Source organism: Babylonia areolata, chromosome 3 (assembly GCF_041734735.1).
Source record: "Babylonia areolata isolate BAREFJ2019XMU chromosome 3, ASM4173473v1, whole genome shotgun sequence".
Lineage (NCBI taxonomy): Eukaryota > Metazoa > Mollusca > Gastropoda > Neogastropoda > Buccinidae > Babylonia > Babylonia areolata.
Genome location: NC_134878.1, coordinates 54,071,070 through 54,094,586, shown reverse-complemented (window position 1 = coordinate 54,094,586; position 23,517 = coordinate 54,071,070). Strand labels below are relative to the sequence as shown.

Sequence of the window (23,517 nt, the reverse complement as noted above, 5' to 3'; positions counted from 1 at the left end):
GGGCGTCATATGTTGTGCCACCCATCAGTGCAATGACAGACTCACGGTGGCCGCGGCGGCACTTCAGTTTTTTGTTACCCTGTTGACTCGCGGCCGGGCTCTTCTTCCAACCCTGATGACATCTCACTGACTGAGTCTACGAACCCGGGGCGCCGTGGGGGTGGGAACCCTGAGAAATAAAAGGGAAGTGAGAGTGGGGATGAGAATCCTGAGACTGGACTGCAATCAAGTAAAAGGGGCGTAAAAATAACATTAGATTTTAGATTTCGTTGATATCCAGGCCGGCGGCGATTTCGTTACAGACCGGATCACAGTCGAACACACGTCACGGCCGCCGTGACTCTTTTCGACATCAAGTCTTCCGCAACTGTATATAGTGACGGCGCCAGTTCCGCGAACACCTCTTCTTTTGTTGCCCCGTCGGCCCCTCTGCAACTCACACACAACTAGGGCCACATCGCGTGGTTTTAAGAAAGAGTGGTTATGAATGATTCGTGTGGTCTGTAACTTTTTCTTTCATGTAAAGCACCCTAAGGTCGTCACTAGTCACGTGGAGAGAAAGGGTGCTATACAAATTATTATTATTGTTATCATCAATATCATTATTTTGTTTTACGTCGAATTATTTACTGTATTCTTCTACATGTACAAGAAACACGCCTTAAACCATCAGTGGAAATGTATAACCACTGAATTGGTGCAATAATTTACTCAGTGAGGATGCTATTACCGACGGTTTATTCATCGGTGGTTTTCAACGGATTTACGAATAGAAAATGGGGGGGGGGGGAAGAAAAAGAAAGAAAGACAGAAGAAAAAAACCCCAACAGACCTTATTTTACGAATTACGAAATGAAACAAACAAAAATAAATAAATAAATATATAAAATTAAAATTAAAATCCGTGGTGGTTTCCCCCTGACGGCATGGTCGGAAATTTAAGCTTTTTTTTAAAAGAGTGATTTCCCTTGGATTGGTGCCACATTGTTGCGTACAAGTACTTGCACAATCATTGGATAACAATCTGAGAGAACAGAGTAACACCCGCAACTAATTATGGTATGTCGTATTTGTATTTTGCTGTCGACAAATCGTGCTGGTGAATGAATATTTTTACATTGGCCGGACGGCAGTTTAAATGAAAGGTTCCAAACAGAACGCCAGCAGTGGTGACTTCTTGTGCATTGTAGAACTTTGCAAGTGACTAATTTTATTCAAGTTTTTTTTAGAAATTGGACTGGCTTTGAAAGCAGTAATGCGGAGTTAAATTATTGTCAATAATCACTTTTTTAAATTGGCTTCATTCATTTGCACATGCATACACACATAACTCAATGATATCACACACACACACACACACACACACACACAGAGTGAAACACATGCATGCCAGAAAATTATTCTTATATATCCAGATGCATCACTATCTTCTTCTTCTACTTCTGCGTTCGTGGGCTGCAACTCCCACGTTCTCTCGTATATACACGAGTGTGCTTTTACGTGTATGACCGTTTTTACACCGCCATGTAGGCAGCCATACTCCGCTTTTCGGGGGTGTGCATGCAGGATCTTTAACGTGCATATTTGATCTTTTGCTTGCGTGTACACACGAAGGGGGTTCAGGCACTGGCAGGTCTGCACACATGTTGACCTGGGAGATCGGAAAAATCTCCACCCTTTACCCACCAGGCGCCCTCACTGAGATTCGAACCCGGGACCCTCAGATTGAAAGTGCAACGCTTTAACCATTCGGCTATTGCACCCGTCACATCACTATCAATTAAAACCAATATATGACCCAGGAAGTTCTGTTTCACTTATGGCATAAAGTACAGGTTGAAGCAAGCATCCCCAGTATGTACAAATATCCAGTGGACTAGTTGGATGGTTTAAAACCCTGTTGGATCAAGCTGAACTTTTTGGTGCCTACTCAGTACCTATACTAGATTTTGAAAAGACCAAACCTGCTGCATAAAAAAAAGAAAAAAGAAAAAAAAAAGAAAGGGGGTGGGGGTGGGCAGACCTTGTTTTCTTTCACATGCGCACAAAGTATGTATATAAGTCCACAGGAAAACACATATGGATTTCTGCACCAGCATTGCATCAGTTACCCACCTATCAATGCACACACACACACACACACACAAAAGGGATCGGGTTGGGTGGGGTGGGTGGGCAGACCTTTCTTTCACATGCACACAAAGTATGTATATAAGTTCACAGGAACACACACATGTGGATTTCTGCTCAAGCAATGCATCAATAACCCACCTCTCAATGCACACACACACACACACAGCAGAATCTACATTCTGATCAAAATCTCAGTTGCTTTGTTTCAAATGATTTTGTGGAAATTATAGATCAGTGTGTTAGTTTGACAAAAATAACTCTAAATGAAATAAGATAATCTTCATTGATTGTATGTGTCTCTCTCAGTGTGTATGTGTGTGTGTGTGTGACTCAGCCTCTCTCTCTCTCTCTCTCTCACTGACACATAAGAGTGTGCGCATGTACACACACACATGCACGTACGCGTACACACACACACCCACACACACATGATCAGTGATTATTTCATGTTTCATAAATGTATGTCAGATATTTTGCTGTTGTGAAGAGACGACAACAACAGGTTTCACTGTGTGAGCATACCAAAAGAAAAAGCAAGTTTGAACAGATGAGTTTTTTAAGCCATTTCAGATTGGTCAGTGAGAAACCAGCCAAAGTAAATCACTAAATGAAATATGTTTTTGCAGAAAAGATTATCAATATGGTGTGTGTGTGTGTGAGAGAGAGAGAGAGAGGCTTGAGTACTTTGTTTGAAATGTTATTTCTAAAGCTTGTGTATGTGTATGCCATTGGTATGATATCAGGAATAGTCACTTATATCCTTACATCATGTGTTGCATATTACAACATTGTGATCTTTTTGAGTTTTTCATTGAACAGCCAAAGATTGCACTGCAGTTGAAGGCTGAGTTGGAAAATGTGACCAATCTGAAACCAGAGGGTGAGGATTTCAGATGGTTTATGAAGGTAAGACACTTTTTACATTGATTTTTAGTGCAAAAAGGGGTGTGTGTGTGTGTGTGTGTGTGTGTGTGTGTGTTATTAATGATGAATAGTTTAAAAAAATATTTTGAGAATAGCAGCCTTAAGATTTGTTTTAGTTTGCATTATTAATATCTTTTTGCAGTTAGAAACTTTAAAAAAATCAAAGTTGAGTAAATGTCAGAGAGTGGTTTTGGTGATGACAGTTATGAATTAGTCATAACCCTTTCTTAACAATTCATTGTTGATGACTTAAAAAGTTAAATGTCTAGTAGAAAGAGAACACTTTGTTTGATACAGGACATTTAAACTAATGACAGTGTTTGGAAAGCTTCCATTTGAGCAGTACCTCACAAGAGTTGTATTAGAATTGCATGACAGCATCGTTTGCAAATTCAGGTGTTCAATTTCCGTTTTGTACACTGTCATCATCTTCTTTTTCTCCTTCAACTCTGTCAAGAGTCATTACGGCACTGCATAGATGAACTAATCACCAGATTAGCAGCATACAAATTACAACAATAATCAACACATACAATGTGACATATCTGTGTAATCATGCTGTTTTTGAGTAGACAAGAGTCACAGCATTTAAATGAGATTTTTTGTTTGTTTGTCAGGGCCAGCTTTTGTTTTGCTAATGGTGATGGAAGTGACCTAGACCATGATGGCCTTGTGACTGCTCTGGAAAAAGCAGTATGCACTGTAATTGTTGTCTGCTGTTAAAAGGCATCATTTTTGCTTTTTGATTCTCTGCAGCAGTGACATAGGTGAACCAATGCATTTTTGCCAGCTTATTTTGTCATGTTTTTCCAGCTTAAATGTGAGAGCTGTGGGGAGGAAACTCCAGAGTTCATCTACTGTACACTGACAGTAAGTAGTTCATTGTGTTGAACTGATTTTTTTTTTCAATTTTGTTTTTTTTAATACAGATAATGGACCCTTAGGGTTGTCTGGTCTACTCATAGATCTTGTCTATCAGAAAAACTCCATGGTGAACAGAAATTGCTAGACTTTTCAGGAGGGGGTGGAGTGGGGAGGGGCTTAGACAAGAGTTAAATACTAACATGCTGGGTCAAGTGGGTTGGGGCATACGGCATATGAAAAAACTGGTTTTGATTTCCGATATGCAAATACTGTTAATTAGAACAGATTTATGCAGGGAAGATGATTTGAATACTTGCAAAGAAATTTCATCAAGTCTTTGCATGACTTTTATGATTTTTTTTCTTTCTCTTTCACATTCATGAATCTTACTTCATATGAAAAATTGCCATATTCTTGACAAATATATGCACAACAAAAAAAAGAAAAAAAAGAACATGACTCAAAACCTGATGTCACACTTATTTCTTTGATTTCACAAACTGTATATGTCCTTGCTGTCTTCATGTTTATCTCAACTGCAAACCCGATATGTGGCTGTGTTAGGATTAGGGTCATATAGCTGAAGCATAAATATGTTTGCTCCAATACCTCTCAGCTGATCAGGTGGTCTTTTCTAGGAGTCGTTACCACTGAAAGGAGGGAGGGGTCATGCAAGTCTGGTGCTCAAGTGTAAACTGTGCAAAAGAGAAAACTCCATTGGTAAGAATCTTTCACCTTTGTTTCCTTAGACACAGTAATATAACAAGCTACATAGTGCACTGAAAAATGTATTTTGTGGTCAAAGACAGACATGTAAGGAATGTAGAGAAGTAGACAGGGAGGGACAGGCGCAATAGTCGAGTGGTCAAAGTGTTGGGCTTTCAATCTGAGGCTCTCAGGTTCGAATCTCGGTGACGGCGCCTGGTGGGTAAAGGATGGAAATTTTTCCAATCTCCCAGGTCAACATATGTGCAGACCTGCTAGTGCCTGAACCCCCTTTGTGTGTATACACAAACAGAAGATCAGATACGCATGTTAAAGATTCTGTAATCCATGTCAGCGTTCGGTGGGTTATGGAAACACAAGAACATACCCACTATGCACACCCCCGAAAGTGGAGTATGGCTGCCTATATGGCAGGGTGAACATGGTCATACAAATAAGAGCCCACTCGTGTACGTACAAGTGATTATGGGGTTTCAGCCCACGAACGCAGAAGAAGTAGACAGGGAGGGATGTTATTTATTAGCTGGTTGAATCCTGTCTGATGATTATAGAATTTTCTGAGAAAAAAAATCAGTCACATATTCTTTTCAAAAGCAGTCTTCATTGTATTGTTGAATGAATGACAAATACAGTCAGTTTTGTATGCACCTTAAGGAATTTGCATGATGGAGAAAAGTGTCTTAATTATTTTTGTCTTTTGAATTCCAGATATCATAAAGGAATCATTAGCGCCTTACAATGCTGAAGATGCAGGAAAATACAAAACTCTTGTGAAGTTTGATTGCCGAGGTGTGTCACCTACAGATTTTGACCTTCGGGTGAGTATGTACAGGGACCAAAAGGGTGAGGGAACAATAAGTGCTGACATTCCTGAGCACTGACCAGTCATAAGTGCTTACATTTTCCCTTTCTTTTGGTGGAATATGAATGAAATACCACAGAATCTATTAACCCTTTCAGTGCCAATCCTATTTCATGCTCAGTGACAACTGTTTGCCAAGGGATGTTTTGGTTATAGACGGTGATTTTTTTTTTTTTTTTTTTCCAATCTAGCTTGCAAACTACTGAAAGAAAGTACATTAACCTATACGTTTCTGAAAGGAAAATGAACACTTTATCCAATTATGACAATTTCACACGGATTAAATTATTTTGCAATTGAAAAATTCCAACAATGAGGTGGACAGCAATTTCCATCTTGGGGCACTGTTTTTTTGCACACCGAAAAGGGACAAATTTCCACCCTTGGACACACAAGGGGTTGATGGATTCTTAGGCATTCAGTCAGTGTTTTATTTATTATTATTATTATTATTTAATATTACAAGACTGATGCATATGGTATGAACATGTTTACAGATAATGAAATACATTCATATAAAAGAAGAAAAACATTCAAACTCACAAGGGGAAAATGATGACATATAGTTCATTAATAAAATAAAGCTTTGTTCAAGACTTGACCAAATGTAAATGTTGACAAACACATACAGAATATCAAGTTTGATAATCTGTGCATAGCAGTAACCAAATTGCTTATGAATATTTGTCATAAATCAATGGACTATGAAACTGCATTCTTTGTTGGCAACATCATAGAACAGTAAGTTTGGTTTTAACAACATGGAAAAGCAACCAGGGTGAATGCAATAGGCATTTCAAATCTCACACATTAAAGAGAAAAACTAACATTAACAACCTCTCTTGGTATATTTAGAGGCAAGAGGAAAGAGTATTTGCAGAAGAATCAGGATGGTTCAGGTTTCAACCCTGAAATTGTTCAGAATTTTTTCTTGTTTCTTTCTGTCATGTGTTTGTCCTTACATGATAGTTTGCATACTACTGTAGTTTAATTTTTAGGAAATGATTGCGTCAAGTTCCCACATGGAGAAAGCAGCTGATACACATTGAAGACCTCAGTGCAATAAGAAAAACAAAACATACCTCAACTGATTTATATTTTTGTTTAAATCAGTTTTAAAAGGAAGACGTAGCACCAAAAAAGGATAATGACTGGCTATATTGCAGGATAAAACACATAAAAGCCTGCTGATTGATATGAATGAACATGAGATTGCAGCCCATCAATGCAAGAAGAAAAAGGAACATAGACTCAAGAGGGAAAAGACTGCGGGAAAGTGTATTTCATTAATAGGACAAGAAAAAAGGGGGGGATAGGGAAATGTGTGACATGTCCCTGCTCAGTCCTGCTCTCAGATCCAAAAAAGTCTTCATTTTAGATGGAAAATTAATAATGTAACAGAAATCAATTCAGTGTTTGTGTGATAAAGAATAATCAGTTTCTGATGGTATTCGGCATGGTCATACAGCAAAGCACTTTTTCTATGTTTCAGGCGGGATGGACAGCAGAAGGCACAGAAAGCAGCACACCGTTCATTGTTAATTTGACGGACAAAGTAAGTTCTGTGTCTTCATAAAAGTCTTTTTATCAGACATTCATTGCACAGTCACATCTCTTTCCAGGACACATTTACAGTCTTGTTAATGGAGTATACCAATGTCATAAAATTCTTTGGGTTTTTTATTTAAGCTGCGTCAAACCTCTTACATTAAATAATGTTTCGAAGAAGTGGCTGAGTTTGTGACTGATGAATTGGGACTTCTTATTGTCTTTCTGGTGCCCCAGACCTCGAGAGACATTTTCTTTTCTTAACTCGATGATGAATGATCATGGAGTAATGAAAGTGCTGCTGTGTGGGTCCATTAAGGGTTGGGACTACTTGACAGGCTGTACTATTATAACACATCATGGCGTCAATCAACCAAGCCAAGGAGATACAGACACCTGCAGTGTTGGACAGGAAATTTGAGCAACATTCTCAAAGATAAATCCATGAAGTGGGTGACCCTTGACTGTGTGGTCCTAGTCTTCCCAATCAAACTCGTAGCACACCGTACTCTTTGTAGGAGCCGGCTTTGGGTTGTAAATCCCCACCTCTGTTGGGGCTAAAACTGGCATCCTCCCAGTTGTCAGTCTGTGATGCTAACCACTTTTCAGTGACAGCTCATGATGAATTGGGACTTACAGATTGAGGGATCCTGGAAGATGTTCCTTGCCCCCAGCCGCTGCCCTCCCATTCCCTTGTTGGGCACAGCTTCCATTTGGGATGTCAAATTTATACTGAAAGAAATCTTTGACAATTCTTCCTCAACTGAGACAGAAATGTTGCTGATATGTGGACATGTCTCAAAGAATATGCCTTCAAACGATGATTTTGAGAAACAGATCATAGCTTGACCATCTGATGTTGTTGACAGTCAGTCAAACTGAAGATTAAAGCAAGCAACTCTGGCATGTCAGATGTTCAGACAATATGAAAGCAGCAAATTGAATTTCAAGGGAAAGAAAAATCAGAATATAACTTGAGCAAACTGAAATGCAAGATTGGAACTATCTTTGCAGTTATTTGCATTCAAATGTATTTGGTTATTTAAAAAAAAAACACCATATTTTTTATTTCTTTAAAAAAAAATTTCATTGTTTCTTTCTTTCATTCTTTTTTATTTTCCTTTCATTTCTTGCTTCTGTTTGCTGTCTTCCCCTATTGGTTTCTCTGACAGATTATATAGATTCTGTATGTTTTATGCAAACTGAAAATGGACAGATTGCAAGGGATGTGTGCATAAACTCATGCTCTTTCACACACTCTAAAACAATGCACACTAATACATGCACACACTCATGTTAGTAACATAAATGAATGAATAAAGAAACAGAATGTGTAAAATAAATAAGGTGTGCATTATGTAATGGAAAATGAAATACAGAAGAAAAAAAATGCTATCCTGCAATAAAGAATATTGGACAAATGAAATCTTAGTTCTGCTGTTCTTGAGGTCTGTTTTTCGGCAAGGCAAGTATGGCAGAGTTTACATTTTTCTCAAATGCAATTTAAAATTGATTTTATTGTTACATTCATTCATCTCTTTCTCATTCCAGGAGTGGTACGATTACGATGAAAAGGCGGGCGAATCAGTCAGCATCATTGAAATCTCTTCCCAGTGTATCAGTGTAAAACAGTGACAGGCAGACTCCAGGCTCCTTTCCTGTGTGTGCCTGATGGATGGATGGTGTGATGAGCTTACAGGTATTCATTTACTCTTGTGGTTGATGAACACTTTTTAAAGACAACATAATATACTTTATTTCTGGACACACAGGAGTCAAATATGATGTTGTACTCCCTATCCACTGTTTTTAAGAAAGAGATGGTGAGTGATAAAGAAAGGCTTTTTAGGAGAATGAATAAAGAAATAACTATGTGCAAGTCTTATTGACAATGATACACTAGAAACAGAGAGGGGAGAATAACAAGCATCTGTGTCCTTGGGTAGTCCAAGTTGGTTCAGTTCTGGGAACCCAGATAAAATAAATTCTGAGCAAACTGAACGGTTTCATAGATTGACCCCCACCTCATCATTGTTGTTATGTTGTTGTTTCCTGTTGTTTTTTCCTCCAGTAAATGAACAGCTTTTATTGTAGGTACTTTGACTCTTTTTCTTTTTACAAAATATTTGCCAGACTTTTAAATGATTTGCATGGTATATTAGGGGGGAAAAATCACAAGCGAAAATTAAAATAATGGTTCATGGCATTTTCAGTCTGCTTATACAAGCTGAATGGTGTAGCTGAGGAGCACTGGTCTGTGATTATACTTATGCCTTCTGTCATATTTGAAAGAGTGAAAGTCACTGAACTTTTTTGTTCAATATATAATGTTTCTTGGCTTATGAATCCCCAGTTCATGATAGCTTGGTTGCTTAAGTTATTTCTTGTCAGTATCTTGAGTGAATAAAATACTGCTTCAGAATGGCAAGTACCTTCTGTCATATTTGAAAGAGTGAAAGTCACTGAACTTTTTTGTTCAATATTCAATGTTTCTGGATTATGAATCCCCAATTCATGACTGCTTTGTTGCTTAAGTTTTTCCTTGTCAATATCTTGAATGAATAAAATACTGCTTCAGAATGGAAAAGTCTTTGTTGTGTAATGTTTTTATCTTGTGAGTTCTGTTTTAAGTATTGTCTCAATGTGTGTTCACATTAGCATGTACATGTGAATGTCTTGCATTGCTTAGTCTCGAAACATGAATGGAGAGTCTGGCATTCTGCTTGCATGCATGAGTAGATTCAAAGAGCAAGGTGGCAGAATGATTAAGACATTTATCTGCGAATACAGTGTCTGTGAGGGTCTGGGTTTGAATCCCGCTCTTGCCCTTTCTCCCAAGTTTGACTGGAAAATCAAACTGAGTGTCTAGTCATTTAGATAAGACAGCACACTGAGGCCCTGTGTGCAGCATGCACTTGGTGCACTGAAAAAGAACGCATGGCAACATAAGAGTTGTCCTCTGGTATTCCGACAGGCGCAATAGCCGTGTGATTAAAGCGTTGGACTGTCAGTCTGAGGGTCCCGGGTTCGAGTCACGGTGACGGCGCCTGGTGGGTAAAGGGTGGAGATTTTTACGATCTCCCAGGTCAACATATGTGCAGACCTGCTAGTGCCTGAACCCCCTTCGTGTGTATATGCAAGCAGAAGATCAAATACGCATGTTAAAGATCCTGTAATCCATGTCAGCGTTCGGTGGGTTATGGAAACAAGAACATACCCAGCATGCACACCCCTGAAAACGGAGTATGCCGCCTAGATGGCAGGGGTAAAAACGGTCATACATGTAAAAGCCCACTCGTGTGCATACGAGCGAACGCAGAAGAAGAAGAAGTCCTCTGGTAAAATTCTGTAAAAGAAATCTACTTTGATAGGTACACAAATATGTATGCATACAATGAAGGCCTGACAAGCATGTTGGGTTATACTGCCGTCAGGCATCTACCCAACTGATGTGGTGTTGCGTGTACGGATTTGTCCAAACACAGGTGACGCCTCCTTGAGAAACTGAAACTGTGGTTTTGGAGCAGATTTGTGCTTGCTGTGTTCATGTGCAGTGAAGTGGGTGAAGTGGTCAAAACTCAAAAAAAGTAAAAGAGGGAGTAGAAGGTGGCAAGTTAATAACAATCAAGGACAAGAAAACTGGGATTATTTATCACACACCACACGCAGTTTTATTACCCAAAAGTACTGTATCATGTACATGATTCTATGAATGAATATTATCACATATAAATAACAATGACTGCAGTCAGTTCACACTGTGACTGGATTTTGTCAGAACAGGAAATCTATCAATAATAAATTCTTCCATGATCATGATGGTACCAAATAATGTCATACAGCACACAATATTACACATCAAGTTTTTCTAAAAATAAGTTTCAGAGCACTCCACTAAAATACAATGGCAAATATCACAGTTGCTTTATAACAGTTATACATGTTTCTGCATAGTTTTCTTGACTGAACTTTCTTCAGAATGAAAGAGCACAATCATGTTCTGTTTGATTCATGTATTGCAGCTGCCACACTAAGCACAGGTCACAGTGGATTACTATCAGCAAATACATTTACTATCATGAATTTCTACATTCATTTTCTTTTCAAATTTTTTTCCAGGGAATATGACTGCACAGATAATGCACATGATGCATTATAGTACAACAGAGAAAAGGTGTCTTTGAGCAATCAAGTTTTAACACCAACCTTGATTTAGAAACATGAATGAGTCATGTACTGTGCATTCATTTCAACCCAAGTGACAGATAATCATTGTGTTGTATTTTTCTGTTTGTCACAACAGATTTCTCTGTGTGAAATTCGGGCTGCTCTCCCCAGGGAGAGCGCGTCGCTACACTACAATGCCACCCTTTTTAGGGGGGTGGGGTGGGAGGGGGCAGGGGTATTTTTTCCTGCATGCAGTTTTATTTGTTTTTCCTATCGAAGTGGATTTATCTACAGAATTTTGCCAGGAACAACTCTTTCATTGCCGTGGGTTCTTTTATGTGCGCTAAATGCATGCTGCAAATGGGACCTCGGTTTGTCGTCTCATCCGAATGACTAGCATCCAGACAACCACTCTAGGTCTAGTGGAGGGGGAGAAAATAACGGCAGTTGAGCTATGATTCGAGCCAGTGTGCTCAGATTCTCTTGCTTCCTACGCGGCGGACGCGTTACCTCTAGCCCATCACTCCACTTCACATTACTACTGTACAGTCAAAACCGGTGAAAGAGAAAGCATTTGAGAGGGTAAACTGATGAAAAATCCAGTGAATCAAAACAATAGAAAAAAAAAAAACACATACAAAAAAACAATTTGACAAAGATACTGAAAGGAGTTAGAATAATTGTGAACTATTGATGCTCTCAGGTATTTTGTCCATGATCATTGAGCTGATTATGGCATCATTTAATTTAAGGCCACCAGCTGAACCGTATGCTTCCACATCACCCTTGAAGAAGGCAATGACAAGCACATTTTTCTTTTTATTTCTGGACAGTTGATTCTCCTCTTTTTCTCTCTCTAACATTCAGCTACGTATCACTATACAGTTGGGTACTTGACTTTTTTTTCTGAATGAGTGCTTTATCATGTTATATATATATATATATATTACTAAGCTGCCAACAAAATGAACAAACCTCTACAATTCATGAAAAATGTTCATCTTCGTGTGGTTTAGCACAGTGAGAAAACATTATAAAAAATACATACAAAATATATTCCAAATAATGTAATCTAAAAAAAAAAAAAAGGCCAAGTGAGTTATGACTTTAGTGATTACATTTGAAGACAAACAATGTCTTGTGCAAGAATAGTTTTGGTGTCCATGTGGTGTCCAGATAGTGTGTATCTGACATTATTTCACCAATGGAAGGAACAAAAAATCCTGCATATAAACAATTCCTGAGTCGAAATAGCAGAACGCTAAATACTATTTTGACAGAATACTGATAATTATCCTATATGACACCATCACCACCAATTCTATCACCAACACCATATTAATGATCAAAATCATCCTATTTTTGTCATAACTCTGCACTCAGCTCTTTCAAGTCTGGTCGTCAAACCAACATCTTTCTGACATAGTTATTTTATTTATTTTTATTTAATTATTTTTTATTTTCTTTTATTGTTGTTGTTTTTTTTAAATAATTATTATTATTATCATCATTTTATTTTTCTTTTAATCAGTTTTTCTTCTTTTTTTTTTCCTTTTTCTTGTAATTTTTGTTATTTTTTACTTTATTTATTTTATTTTATCTTATTTTTTTTTTTTTTTTTCTCAAGGCCTAAGCGCGTTGGGTTACACTGCTGTTCAGGCATCTGCTTGGCAGATGTGGTGTAGCGTATATGGATTTGAGCGAATGCAGTGACGCCTCCTTGAGCTACTGATACTGATACATGTACTCATACTGACATAGTTCCTCTTTTCCTCTCACTTCCCAGTCTACAGTTTCTCTAGCTTTCTATCTACATGTATTTGTTGTTTTATCTTCATCCTTCTGAATCAGAGATGTGTTAACGTGTGAATGACTGGTGTGCACCTGCTTTGATATGTCTCTGCACAAGATTTAGCACACATATATATTTTATAATTATTATTTCTTACACAATATATAATCATATATGGGCTTGGATGTGAGGATAAAAACAGCAGCTATCAGCTGAAAATTTCACTCTATGCACGTCAGCGGAAGCTTTTTAAAAAAAACTTACAAAAGTGGTCTCAAATGGTACTTGTCCTGTTCTGAACATTGTGATGTTAGTCAAAATACTGACAATCACTTTCAGCAAAACTAGACATTTCTGAGCTTGATATCTGTTTTGTTCTATTTGATCATACTCTGTTTCTGTAAACGGAGATTGTTCATTTGTGTTAGTGTTTTTTCAACCACCGAAAATGCAATATCCCACGCAGCTTTCTAGTTATCAGTTTCTAAATATCCACTATTTTCAGACAATCTGATCTGTCATACTAACTTTTCTGTCCATTAACAACTGTTATCAGAACATACCATAGTGACTTCATTTCTGTGTCTGTGTAAAGGCATGTCAGTATCTTAGAATGTTCACACATCAATCAAACTTGCCGCCTGGAATTTACCAAGTAAAAATCACCCTCTAGGATACACTTTTTATATCATGGCCACACAAATGGCTCCATGGCCACAGGCAATTTATAATCCATGTTACACAATGTTTAACTTCTTCGCCTGTACATGTATACCTGCCACCACCTTTATTCCTCTGGCACTGAAAATGTAATAAATCTTATGGTCAGAGATCAAGGTTCAGGAGTAACACAGAAACAAAATGGGTAAGAAGTAACTCTCTGCAACCTCAGAATTACACACACAAACAAGCTATATGAAGAACAGTCTCAGTCAAAAAAAACAAGATGTGACGGTAAGAAAGAAGTCATAGCACAGTAAGAAAACAAATACCCAAATTTATACCTGAGAGAATAATGCTCAGAAACACCTTGTGGACAGGACAGTAAGAAGACAAAAAACATTTTGTGTTGTTTTTAATGATAAAAAAAAAAGAGAGAGTGGAAGCCGAAGGAGTGTGGGGGTCAGCCCTAATAATAGCAAAGGTAACACTGAAAGATCACTAGGAAGAAGTAGAAACCGGCACAGGAGTCAGCATTTTCACTTTGGAGAGGTTCTGTCCAGTTCTCTTTGCTGCCAGATGTTCGTCCACCATCAGTGATAGAACTTTGATGGCCTCTCGAGGATCATTCTTTGGTAAGGCCACACAGTTAGCATCTTCCCGTATTTCTGTGGCCTTAAAAAGAAAAACATACAAACTTATGTTTAGTTTTGGTTTTTTATCAGCTTTCTAGACTTAGTCTTTTCATGTTCGATATTATATGAACATCAGTGTTACAGCCCATAACTGCAGTAGAAGTAATACATTTAGAAAATAATCTGTTACATTGTTTGGAAAATAATCTTTCAAACAAATAGAAAGAAAAGAAATGAGACCAACCTTTGGTATCAAGAAATCAAACAGTTCCACACGTTTTTCGTACGAGGGGTGTGTGGACAGCCACTCTGGCACAGATTCGTCTGATGCTGTGATGCTGTCGTTGAGGCCCATGCGTGCCCAGAACACACTGCCCTCCCGCACGTCGTAGCAAGCCTAAAAATGACGTGACTCTCAGTTTTTGTTTTCCTTTTCTTTTTAAATGTGACAAACCTACTTTGTGGTACATATAATTGTTAAATTGTACATAAACCAGCATATAAAAACACACACATACACACTTACAGAGGTGCAAGCAAATTTTACAAGCTTTTTTCTTTTCTTTTTAAACCACATGCTTCTTACAAAAACAAAAAACAAAACAAAAAAACTGATAAAATTATCAACAGCTATGTAAGAAAAAATTGTCAGCACTTCCTTGATATAAAGTAAAGATGAGAAATCATGACATGGCTGATAAGTCAATGAGATGAAATGGTGAATAAGAAAAACGGACTTGTGTCAGCCAAAGAGAAACACACAAATCAAACAGTTATCTGATTTTTGTTTTGTTTTTGGAACATATGTACTGTTGAAAGCATCTTGTATCAAACAATAGCATTTTGTCAATTAAATTTTCTGTGGAAAAAAAGGAAAGTCTGAATACTGATGTAATCTTGGCACTACATTTTCTCTGGGGTCAACAAACTGGTGTCATACAATGAAATCAAGACAATCATCAAGGCACAGCAAGGAATAAAGTGGCGCCTCCAGCACCCCAAATATAACCCAGAAGACAGATACCATTTGCTGGAATGACGGGAACAGGTCAAGATCTTCCGCCTGAGGACTGGACACAACCACCTGCTCCACCACATGCACACAAAATTTGGCATTGGACAGAGAGGAGAGTGCCCTTGTGGTGAGGGACCAATGACAACCGACCACATCCTTCAAGACTGTAGGACGCATGCAGCATCCAGGAGGAAGTATCGGCCAACACCGACAGCAGTGGAAGCCAAGCTGTACGGCACCCTGGAGGAGCTGCGACGGACGGCAGCCTTCATCAAGGACACCAGGCTGCTCATCTAATGGGAGGTGAACGAGGAAGAAGAAGATTTCCTTTGGGGCAAATTAAACGATCATCAGGGACACCTGGTGTTGTTACCACTATACCAGCCAGAATTTTATTCTCCTCCACTAGACCTTCAGTGGTTATCTGGACATTAGCCAATCGGATGAAATGATAAACCGAGGTCTCATGTGCAGCATGCACTTTGTGCACATAAAAGGACCCACGGCAATGAAAGGGAGTCCCTGGCAAAATTCTGCAGAAGTATCCACTTTGGTAGAAAAGAAATACACTTGCAGACAGAAAAAAAAAGAAGGGGAGAAAAAAGGGGTGGTGCTACACTGGGGCAACACACTGTCCCCAAGGAGAGCAGCCCACATTTCACACACAGAAACCTGTTGTGACAAAACAAGTTACACAATATAATAATACAATACAATTCTCACCTTCGCTGCCAGTTGCAGTCCAACTTTGTCTGCTTCCTTCTCCAGCATACGACTGTATGGCATGTGCAGCATAAGCTGAAAAAAAAGAAAAGAAACACTCACACACTCACTTAAATAATAATCAATATTTCATCAACACATGCATTAAAGAAGAAAGAAAAAAAATATGTATATTCCATAGACCCAACAAGTAATCAAAAACTGAACCACACTTATGGAGACCTAGAAAGAAGTTGAGCACCTTTTCATTTTTAGTTGAAATTTGTCTTCTCTCTGAGTTCATAAGCTTCAGTTTTCTTCAAAATCAAGCCATTTACATTCTTAAAACCTCACTTGTCACTGCCTTGTTTGAAATTGCTGAAGAGACTCTCAGATGGAGTTGACAGTTTGGGAGAATTGTATGAACAGACTGTGTTTTTTTCTCTGTGTCTGGCAAGGCCAGGAAGCATTCTTGTTTTTTCATCTGAAAATGTATGGATATTTGCAAGGTTCAACTCTGTATCAAAAACAGCCAGTATGCATCACTCAAGTGTCTCTCTCAGCCAGTTGTGTACAAAACGCAGAACCAGTGAATCAGTACACTGTACAGAGCATGCGAATTTGCAAAACATAAAGCAAAGCATGTCCATGTAAGCTTAAGTGAGGGCAAATAAATGCTTCATTCCTAATGGGCATGAGATTAGAGAGAGATAAGAAACACACATTTCAAAGAAAACTACAAATATGCTAAATGTTGGCCAAAATCAACAAAAAAAATCAACTGGACTTTTTCTTTTCTTCTTCACTGCAACAACCATTATCATGGTGACCATGACCAAAAGACTAAATACAATCTCTTCCCTATCCTGGGTGATGTAATCTTGTGATATAATCAAAGTGTTCTTACACTGATGAACTTCTCATAGAACCACTGGGAGACAAGGGAAATGCCATCACTGGGCACAATGCACCAGATTGCTGCCATGGTAACGATGATGAAGAAATCCAACAGCTGTGCATAGCTGACATGTTCAATCTGGCAAATCAAGCAACTAATATCAATTAAAATAATACACAATATCTGATATCATTTATAGTTAAAATGCAACTGACATTCGAAATGTTTGCACTGAATTCAAAGAAACTACTATTTAACACTCAAATCACTTTCACATGAACTCAGTCAAAAGAAGTACATGGAGAGAAAAAATCACATAAATTGTAGACAAACGTATCTTTAATAAGTCTAAACTGACTGGCTTCACTGGAAACATACTTTCATATAAACACAGTCACAAACACACAAACATACACACAAGTTCTCTTACTGCAACATATCTTCCCAGTTCTTATGAACTTACATAAGAAAAAAACAAAAAAAGAAACCCATAAGTAAGAAAAAAAGAAGAAAAGATCATATTATAAAACTGTTCTGACATATCTGCTCTTTCTGATTCTGGTCTCCTCAGTTATCTTTTCCTCAATACCCTCTTTACTGTCTCTTCATTTCAATTTACAGTAATTTAGTAATTTAGAGAGAGAGAAAGAGAGTGTGTGTGTGTGCGTGTGTGTATGTGTGTAAGTTTGTGAGTGCCTGCATGTTTGTGCATGTGCATATCCATGCATGTGTTGGTGTGCATACTTTGTGGGTGTTCATGAATGCACTGAGCATGAACCAATTTCTTTCATGTTTTTATTTCAATCTTTTTGCCCTCTACATGTCTTTCCATTCACTATATCTTTTAACCTTTTTTCCTTTTCAGATCTAAAATAGGCTCTCAAGGCCTGAACAGCACATTTGGTTATGTGATGGTCAGGCACCTTTTTACCCCAGCAGATGTGGTGTGGTGTATATGGATCTGTCCGCACTCTTGGACACCTTCAAACCGAAACTTAGAGAGCTTTTGCAGCCTCTTGTGACACCTATCTCTGTTAGATTAATTGAAGTATTTCATCAAACGTTTGTACCCACTTTTGAAAGTAGATAATTACCGACTGATATCGACAGGCTCAGGCTCATAAAACGATTTTCTTCCCTTTTCTAACTCATTCAGTTATACAGTTCTCTTGAAATCATTTTTCTCCCGAGAACTGGATCTGGTCTTCTTCAAAAAGGCAATGCCACAACAGTCTCTAACTTGCAGTCCTTTTAACTGTTTGAGAGAATTGTGAAGATTACAGTGAAAAAACTTGAAAAATGATTTAGAAGATAACTCTGATAAAGAGACCAAGGCCTATTGTTCCTTTTTTGTTTGTTTCAATGTTGAGATTTTTTTGCAGAAATATTCACAAAATATCATAAACATGTAATAATTTCAATATACACTGAACAAATCACAAAGTGAGTCCTTTTGCCTTATTTCCATGTGAAAGTAGAGCTTATCATGCATCAGTCAGTGTAATCTCATGTTTGAAATCCCACAAATAAAGAAGCAACAGAGTCCTTTTGCCTTATTTCCATGTGAAAGTAGAGCTTATCAATATCATGCATCCATCAGTGTAATCTCATGTTTGAAATCCCACAAATAAAGAAGCAACAGTAATTTTATTTGACACAACCTTTTTTCACAATACAGAATGCAGCCAAACTCAAAGTGTTGACAGAGAAGGGGTGAAAGGAAGGAAAAGACTGATTACAGTGAAAATATCATCAGATTAGCACACATACATACCCCATGATTCAGAAGAGCGTGGGCCATTTCATGAGCAATTATGATCGCCAGCTGGTCATCATTTTGTGCAAAATCAATTATTCCGGAGAACACAAATATATGACCCGTCTGGAACACAAACAGTGAGTCATGCAGACACACACCACATACACACATATATATAGACACCAAATCAAGATTTATGCTACATTTCATACAGTTGAAGCCTGTTGCATCCATATAAAAAAAACTAAAAACTTGTTATGTCAAAGGTAATTTGTGAATGTGCACGGGTGTGAGTGTGTGTGCATGTGTTCATGCACGAGTGTGTGCTATAAATTTTTGTTTAATTTGTGCTGTAAAGTGTATTATACAACACTGTTCACTATTTTGTGTTTTTCACACCTATCATATGGAATACATTACTGTCTACTAGACTCACTGGCAGCACAAAGGCGTTGATGGTGGTAGGATCATCAATGACATAGCACTTCCAGGTGACTGATTTCATCAGTTTGCTGATATCTGGGTTGGCCTTCACCAGTCTGTTTCCCACACGCACCACACGTTGATAGTATGGGTGGTCTGAAGGCAGCATCTGATCTTTGAAGTTTTCCAGATGCTGTAGACAGCAGTGAATCAGTTGCTTTATTTTAAAATGGAGTCTTGTTTCATCTTAGTTTTAGGATACACATACAACTAAAGGGCAATTAAATTAGTGAACACAACATATGTGCACTCACAAATACATACATTTATATATATGTACACATGCACAAAGGTCAATCATAAAAATTTTCATCTTTTTACCATAAAGTGACAAACAAAAGCTCTTATAGTATTAAATTCAAACAAAAAACTTAAATGAATAAATTACAAAATAATATAATGCTGATTAGTTATAAGAAATATTTTAATCTACTTGAAGTAGACAGAATATTACATGATCATAAGGTATTTAAAAATCTTAATCAGTTTTTACACATACCTGAAGATGACAGCATACATGGTGATAATCCAAATATCAATCATTCACTAAACAGCTGCATGGTGATCAGTGCTACTTTGAAAGTAGAGATGTAATGACTAGAAAGGAAGAGGAGAAAAAGAGATAGCTGTCAAACATAGGATTATAAGTACTGTATAAGATACATGAACTTCCACAAACTTGGGTATACTTAATTCTGTCATATGCCTTCTTCACTTCTCCCTTTGTATTATTTGTTTAATATAAAATCCACTGCTTCTTTCCTCTAGTTGGTTCTATTCTCGCAGTGGTAAGAATTTAAAACAAAAAATGTTAATCAAATTCTTATCTTTAAACAAACTGAAGAAAGGAATTTTTTTCTTACTGATTCAGCTTCTGCAGTGGCAATTTTCATGAACTGTTCATGTGTGACAGCAATGAAACGACGCCGGTCGGTGATTGGTGTCTCCTCTACATGGGATCTGTAGTACAGCAGACCTAGACCAGACAATCCGACTGCAATGAGAGGAATCATGTACCATCTCTCTCGCACTTTGACCCAAAAATGTTGTCGCTTCTTGGTTGATAGTGACTGCCACCATTTCCGAGCAGATCTGCAAAATACATGAAGAAACCCCTGATGTAAAAGATAAATCAAAATCAACGACCATCAACATGTTAGTTTTCCTGTTACATCATGAAATTCCTTCAAATCTAACAAAGACTTAAAAAGTTTTTTTCATCCTTATTGGGAACAGGGATACAATTTCTCATGTGTACTGGTTAGTTCAGTGCTCAAGTGCACAATAACTTGAATAAGTTAAAATCCAAACAGATCTTAACTCACTCTGCACTTTTAACAACACTCCCTTGTAATCTCACTTAATAAACATTATTCTGAATACATTCTGCGTTCAATTTACTTTCAATAATAATGGTTGTGAAAAAACTCTAGTTGAACCATATCAATGTGCTTAAGTGCTAAGTTTCTTCCATAGTTTCAACTCTGCTATATTTATGAATTTTGATACATTAAACACTGGCTTGAACAATGCATCATTCCTTTTTTTCTTTTTTCAGTTTTTGTACTTTCACACTCATTGACTGCTTTCATTTCATACCTTCCTGATAATATTGCTCCAAGTTTAGCAACTGGTTTGATGAAGATCCAGAACACTGGTGGAATATTCCGCCTTGGAGTGATGTGAAAACCTCTGATCTGGTTGAAAACCGTCTCTGTTTTGCTTGTCTGATAATGTTTTGGTATCAGAGGTCCTGTCAGTGTCACTGAACATTTTTGATAAGGCCTTGATCTATGACAGTGAAGTGTTTGTAAAGATGGCGACACTTCAGCAGACTGGTGAGCTTTTGACACATCATGTAAAAATGAAGATCTTGAACGACCAAGCGTTCTACAAATAGGTGGTAATACGTGTGAAATGAATTTCGACCGTCCGAGTCGGTAAGACATCTGGACATATTTCGTCAGCGACATTCTGTTCTTTTTCTGTTCTTGTGTCAAGGACTTCGCTGTTTCACTCGCTTCATCGCACAAATTAAGAACAATTTACGTCTTCGTCACTCCACACTGATGAAACACAACAGCATAACCTTCTCTTGGGGTTTGTGTATTGTCTGTCGTTATCAACATTAGCGAGAGGTCATTGCAACACACAAGCACATGTCACTTGTCAGCAGACACATTGGAAATTTAAGAGCAGTCATTTGCTATCAACAATCACCAAGAATTTTCGTGCCATTTGATGACACACTTGTCAACGACGCAGCATCACATAGTCAAAATAGATTATACTTTTTTCTGTATTGATTGGATCAACTTTTAATGTATATATATATAAACTGCGACCGTATTGAGTCAACCCACAGTGAACAGACCACTCTCATGTCAAAGCACATAGCGGGTGGAAGGGCGATAACTTTTCAGATTGCGCTCCAGAAAATGTGACCGTCCACGGACTTTAAGACAAGCAGTGTGCGTCTGTGGTGTGCGTCTCTCTCTCCCTCTCCCCCTGCCACCCCTCTCTCTCTTATGATCTCCCCCACCCACCCATCCCCCCTCTCTCTCTTCGTTTTGATATGATGTGTGTCGATATTACAGCCTTAAATAATTATAATATGGTTTAAATGTACTTTGTTATGTGTTCGTATTGATATCATTTATGTCAGTGTGTCGATGTCACATACTAAAATGGTTATCATGTGGATTGTATGTACTTTTTTTCCCCTGTGTACCTTTCAAACCTTGGAGACGAACGACTGGGGAAAAAAGGCACCGCAGTACCTCCCTGCCACATGGACTTTTTAAGCTAATGACAACTAAAAGTGCCAATTAAATCAAGTGTCGCATATCATAGTTCCTTACTGAGTAGTTTATTCTGCTTCAGTTGTGTCACTCGGTGAGTTTTCCTTTCTGTGCCATTTTATCTCAGTGTTTTGCACCACGTGAATTTTGTTCTGATTTGTACGTACTATGTCACTAGAGCTCTACAGCTAATTTAGTGACATTAAACATTTTCGGCGGTCAGTGTTCAGTGTTCTCTCTCTCTCTCTCTCTCTCTCTCTCTTTCTCTCTCTCCGGCTCTCTCTCTCTCCGCTCTGTACTAGCCTGGACTGACGGATCGACAGACAGGCAAACAGTTTACTTGCAAGTTTTTTTTGTTTGTTTTTGTTGTTGTTGTTGTTTGTTGTTGTTGTTTTTTTGTTGTTGTTGTTGTTTTGTTTGTTTTTTGGGGGGTTGTTTTTTTTTCCTGTTATTAATCGCCATGATATGTGTTTCTGTTGGTTGGTCACTGATAACTTCTTCTCAATCTTCTTCCTCTTCTTTGCGTTCGACAGCTACGCAGTCAGGGTCGAAGTCCGAGGGATGCCACAAACTCGGACGTCCGGTGAAGATCGGCTGCCGTCCCCCAGAGCTTGGTGTTGAGGTCCGCACCCCCAGGCCAGCCGGGACTGCTGCCGCGGCATCTTCTCATACAGGGGGCAGTCTTGGAGAATATGGGGTGGGGTCTGGTCAGCCTGGCCGCAGTCACATAGGGATGTGGCTGCCACTCCAATCCTCTTCAGGTGTGCTCGGAGGCCGCAGTGTCTTGTGCGAAGGCGGTAGATGGTAGTCTGGTGTCTTCTCTCCAGTGTCCTGATGGGATCTTGGTGTGCCTGGTAGCCTCCGTTCAGGGTGACCCAGCCTCTTCGGAATCTGCTGCGGAGGAGAGTTTTTGCTTCCTCATACGTGGCAGGAATGGTTGGCTGTATGAGCTGGCTTCCTTCTTTAGCAAGGTGGTCTGCACGCTCGTTGCCTGGGAGGCCTACATGTGCAGGCACCCACTGGAGGGTCGTTGGGGCTGTTTGGGTAAGGGTTGTGAGGGAGGCCTTAAGGGACTGGATCAGTGGACCAGGATCAGGGGAGTCAAGGGCCTGGAGTGTGGACATGGAGTCAGTGAAGATGGAGATGCTGCCAAGGGGCTTTCCACAGGAGGAGAGGAATTCTGCTGCTGTTTTGATGGCCAGGACTTCAGCTCTGAAATTGGAACAGAGCTTTCCTCCAGGGAGTGCGATGCTGCTGTGCTCTCCTTCGGGAAATCTGACGTAGACACCACTGCCTCCGTTGTGTGTGGCTTCCTCCGCTGATCCGTCCGTGTATACATGGGTCCAGGAGCTGGCTGGGTAGGACTCCTCTGTCATGGCCAGAGTCAGGATCTTGAGAGTAGCTGGTTGCTGGTCTTTGGTGGTGATGCCAGGAACTCTGAGGCTGATGGTGGCCTCTATCTCTTGGTCAAGCCTCCAGTCAGGCAAGGCAAGGTCAGTGCAAGACTCCCCTTTTGCCGCCAGAACATCGCTGTGCTGTGCTCTGAGT

The 23,517-nt window shown here is 38.8% G+C and overlaps 2 protein-coding genes across 2 annotated transcripts; one reads left to right on the top strand and one right to left on the bottom strand.

The window, feature by feature from the left end:
- The first annotated feature begins 944 nt into the window (after nucleotides 1-944).
- Nucleotides 945-9,644, top strand: LOC143280630 (UPF0587 protein v1g245604-like). Its single transcript, XM_076585348.1, has 7 exons — nucleotides 945-1,059; nucleotides 2,953-3,039; nucleotides 3,871-3,927; nucleotides 4,560-4,641; nucleotides 5,356-5,465; nucleotides 7,002-7,064; nucleotides 8,609-9,644. The coding sequence occupies exons 1-7, from the start codon at nucleotides 1,057-1,059 to the stop codon at nucleotides 8,690-8,692; spliced, it is 486 nt and encodes a 161-aa protein (XP_076441463.1). The 5' UTR covers nucleotides 945-1,056; the 3' UTR covers nucleotides 8,693-9,644.
- Nucleotides 9,645-10,708: 1,064 nt separating this feature from the next.
- Nucleotides 10,709-21,539, bottom strand: LOC143280113 (metalloendopeptidase OMA1, mitochondrial-like). The gene is made up of 8 exons (XM_076584662.1): nucleotides 20,768-21,539; nucleotides 20,032-20,260; nucleotides 19,122-19,301; nucleotides 18,701-18,808; nucleotides 16,936-17,064; nucleotides 16,050-16,124; nucleotides 14,556-14,708; nucleotides 10,709-14,351 (listed from the first exon to the last, which is right to left on the bottom strand). Exons 1-8 carry the CDS (start codon nucleotides 21,139-21,141, stop codon nucleotides 14,178-14,180), a joined length of 1,422 nt encoding a protein of 473 aa, XP_076440777.1. The 5' UTR covers nucleotides 21,142-21,539; the 3' UTR covers nucleotides 10,709-14,177.
- Nucleotides 21,540-23,517: the final 1,978 nt, after the last annotated feature.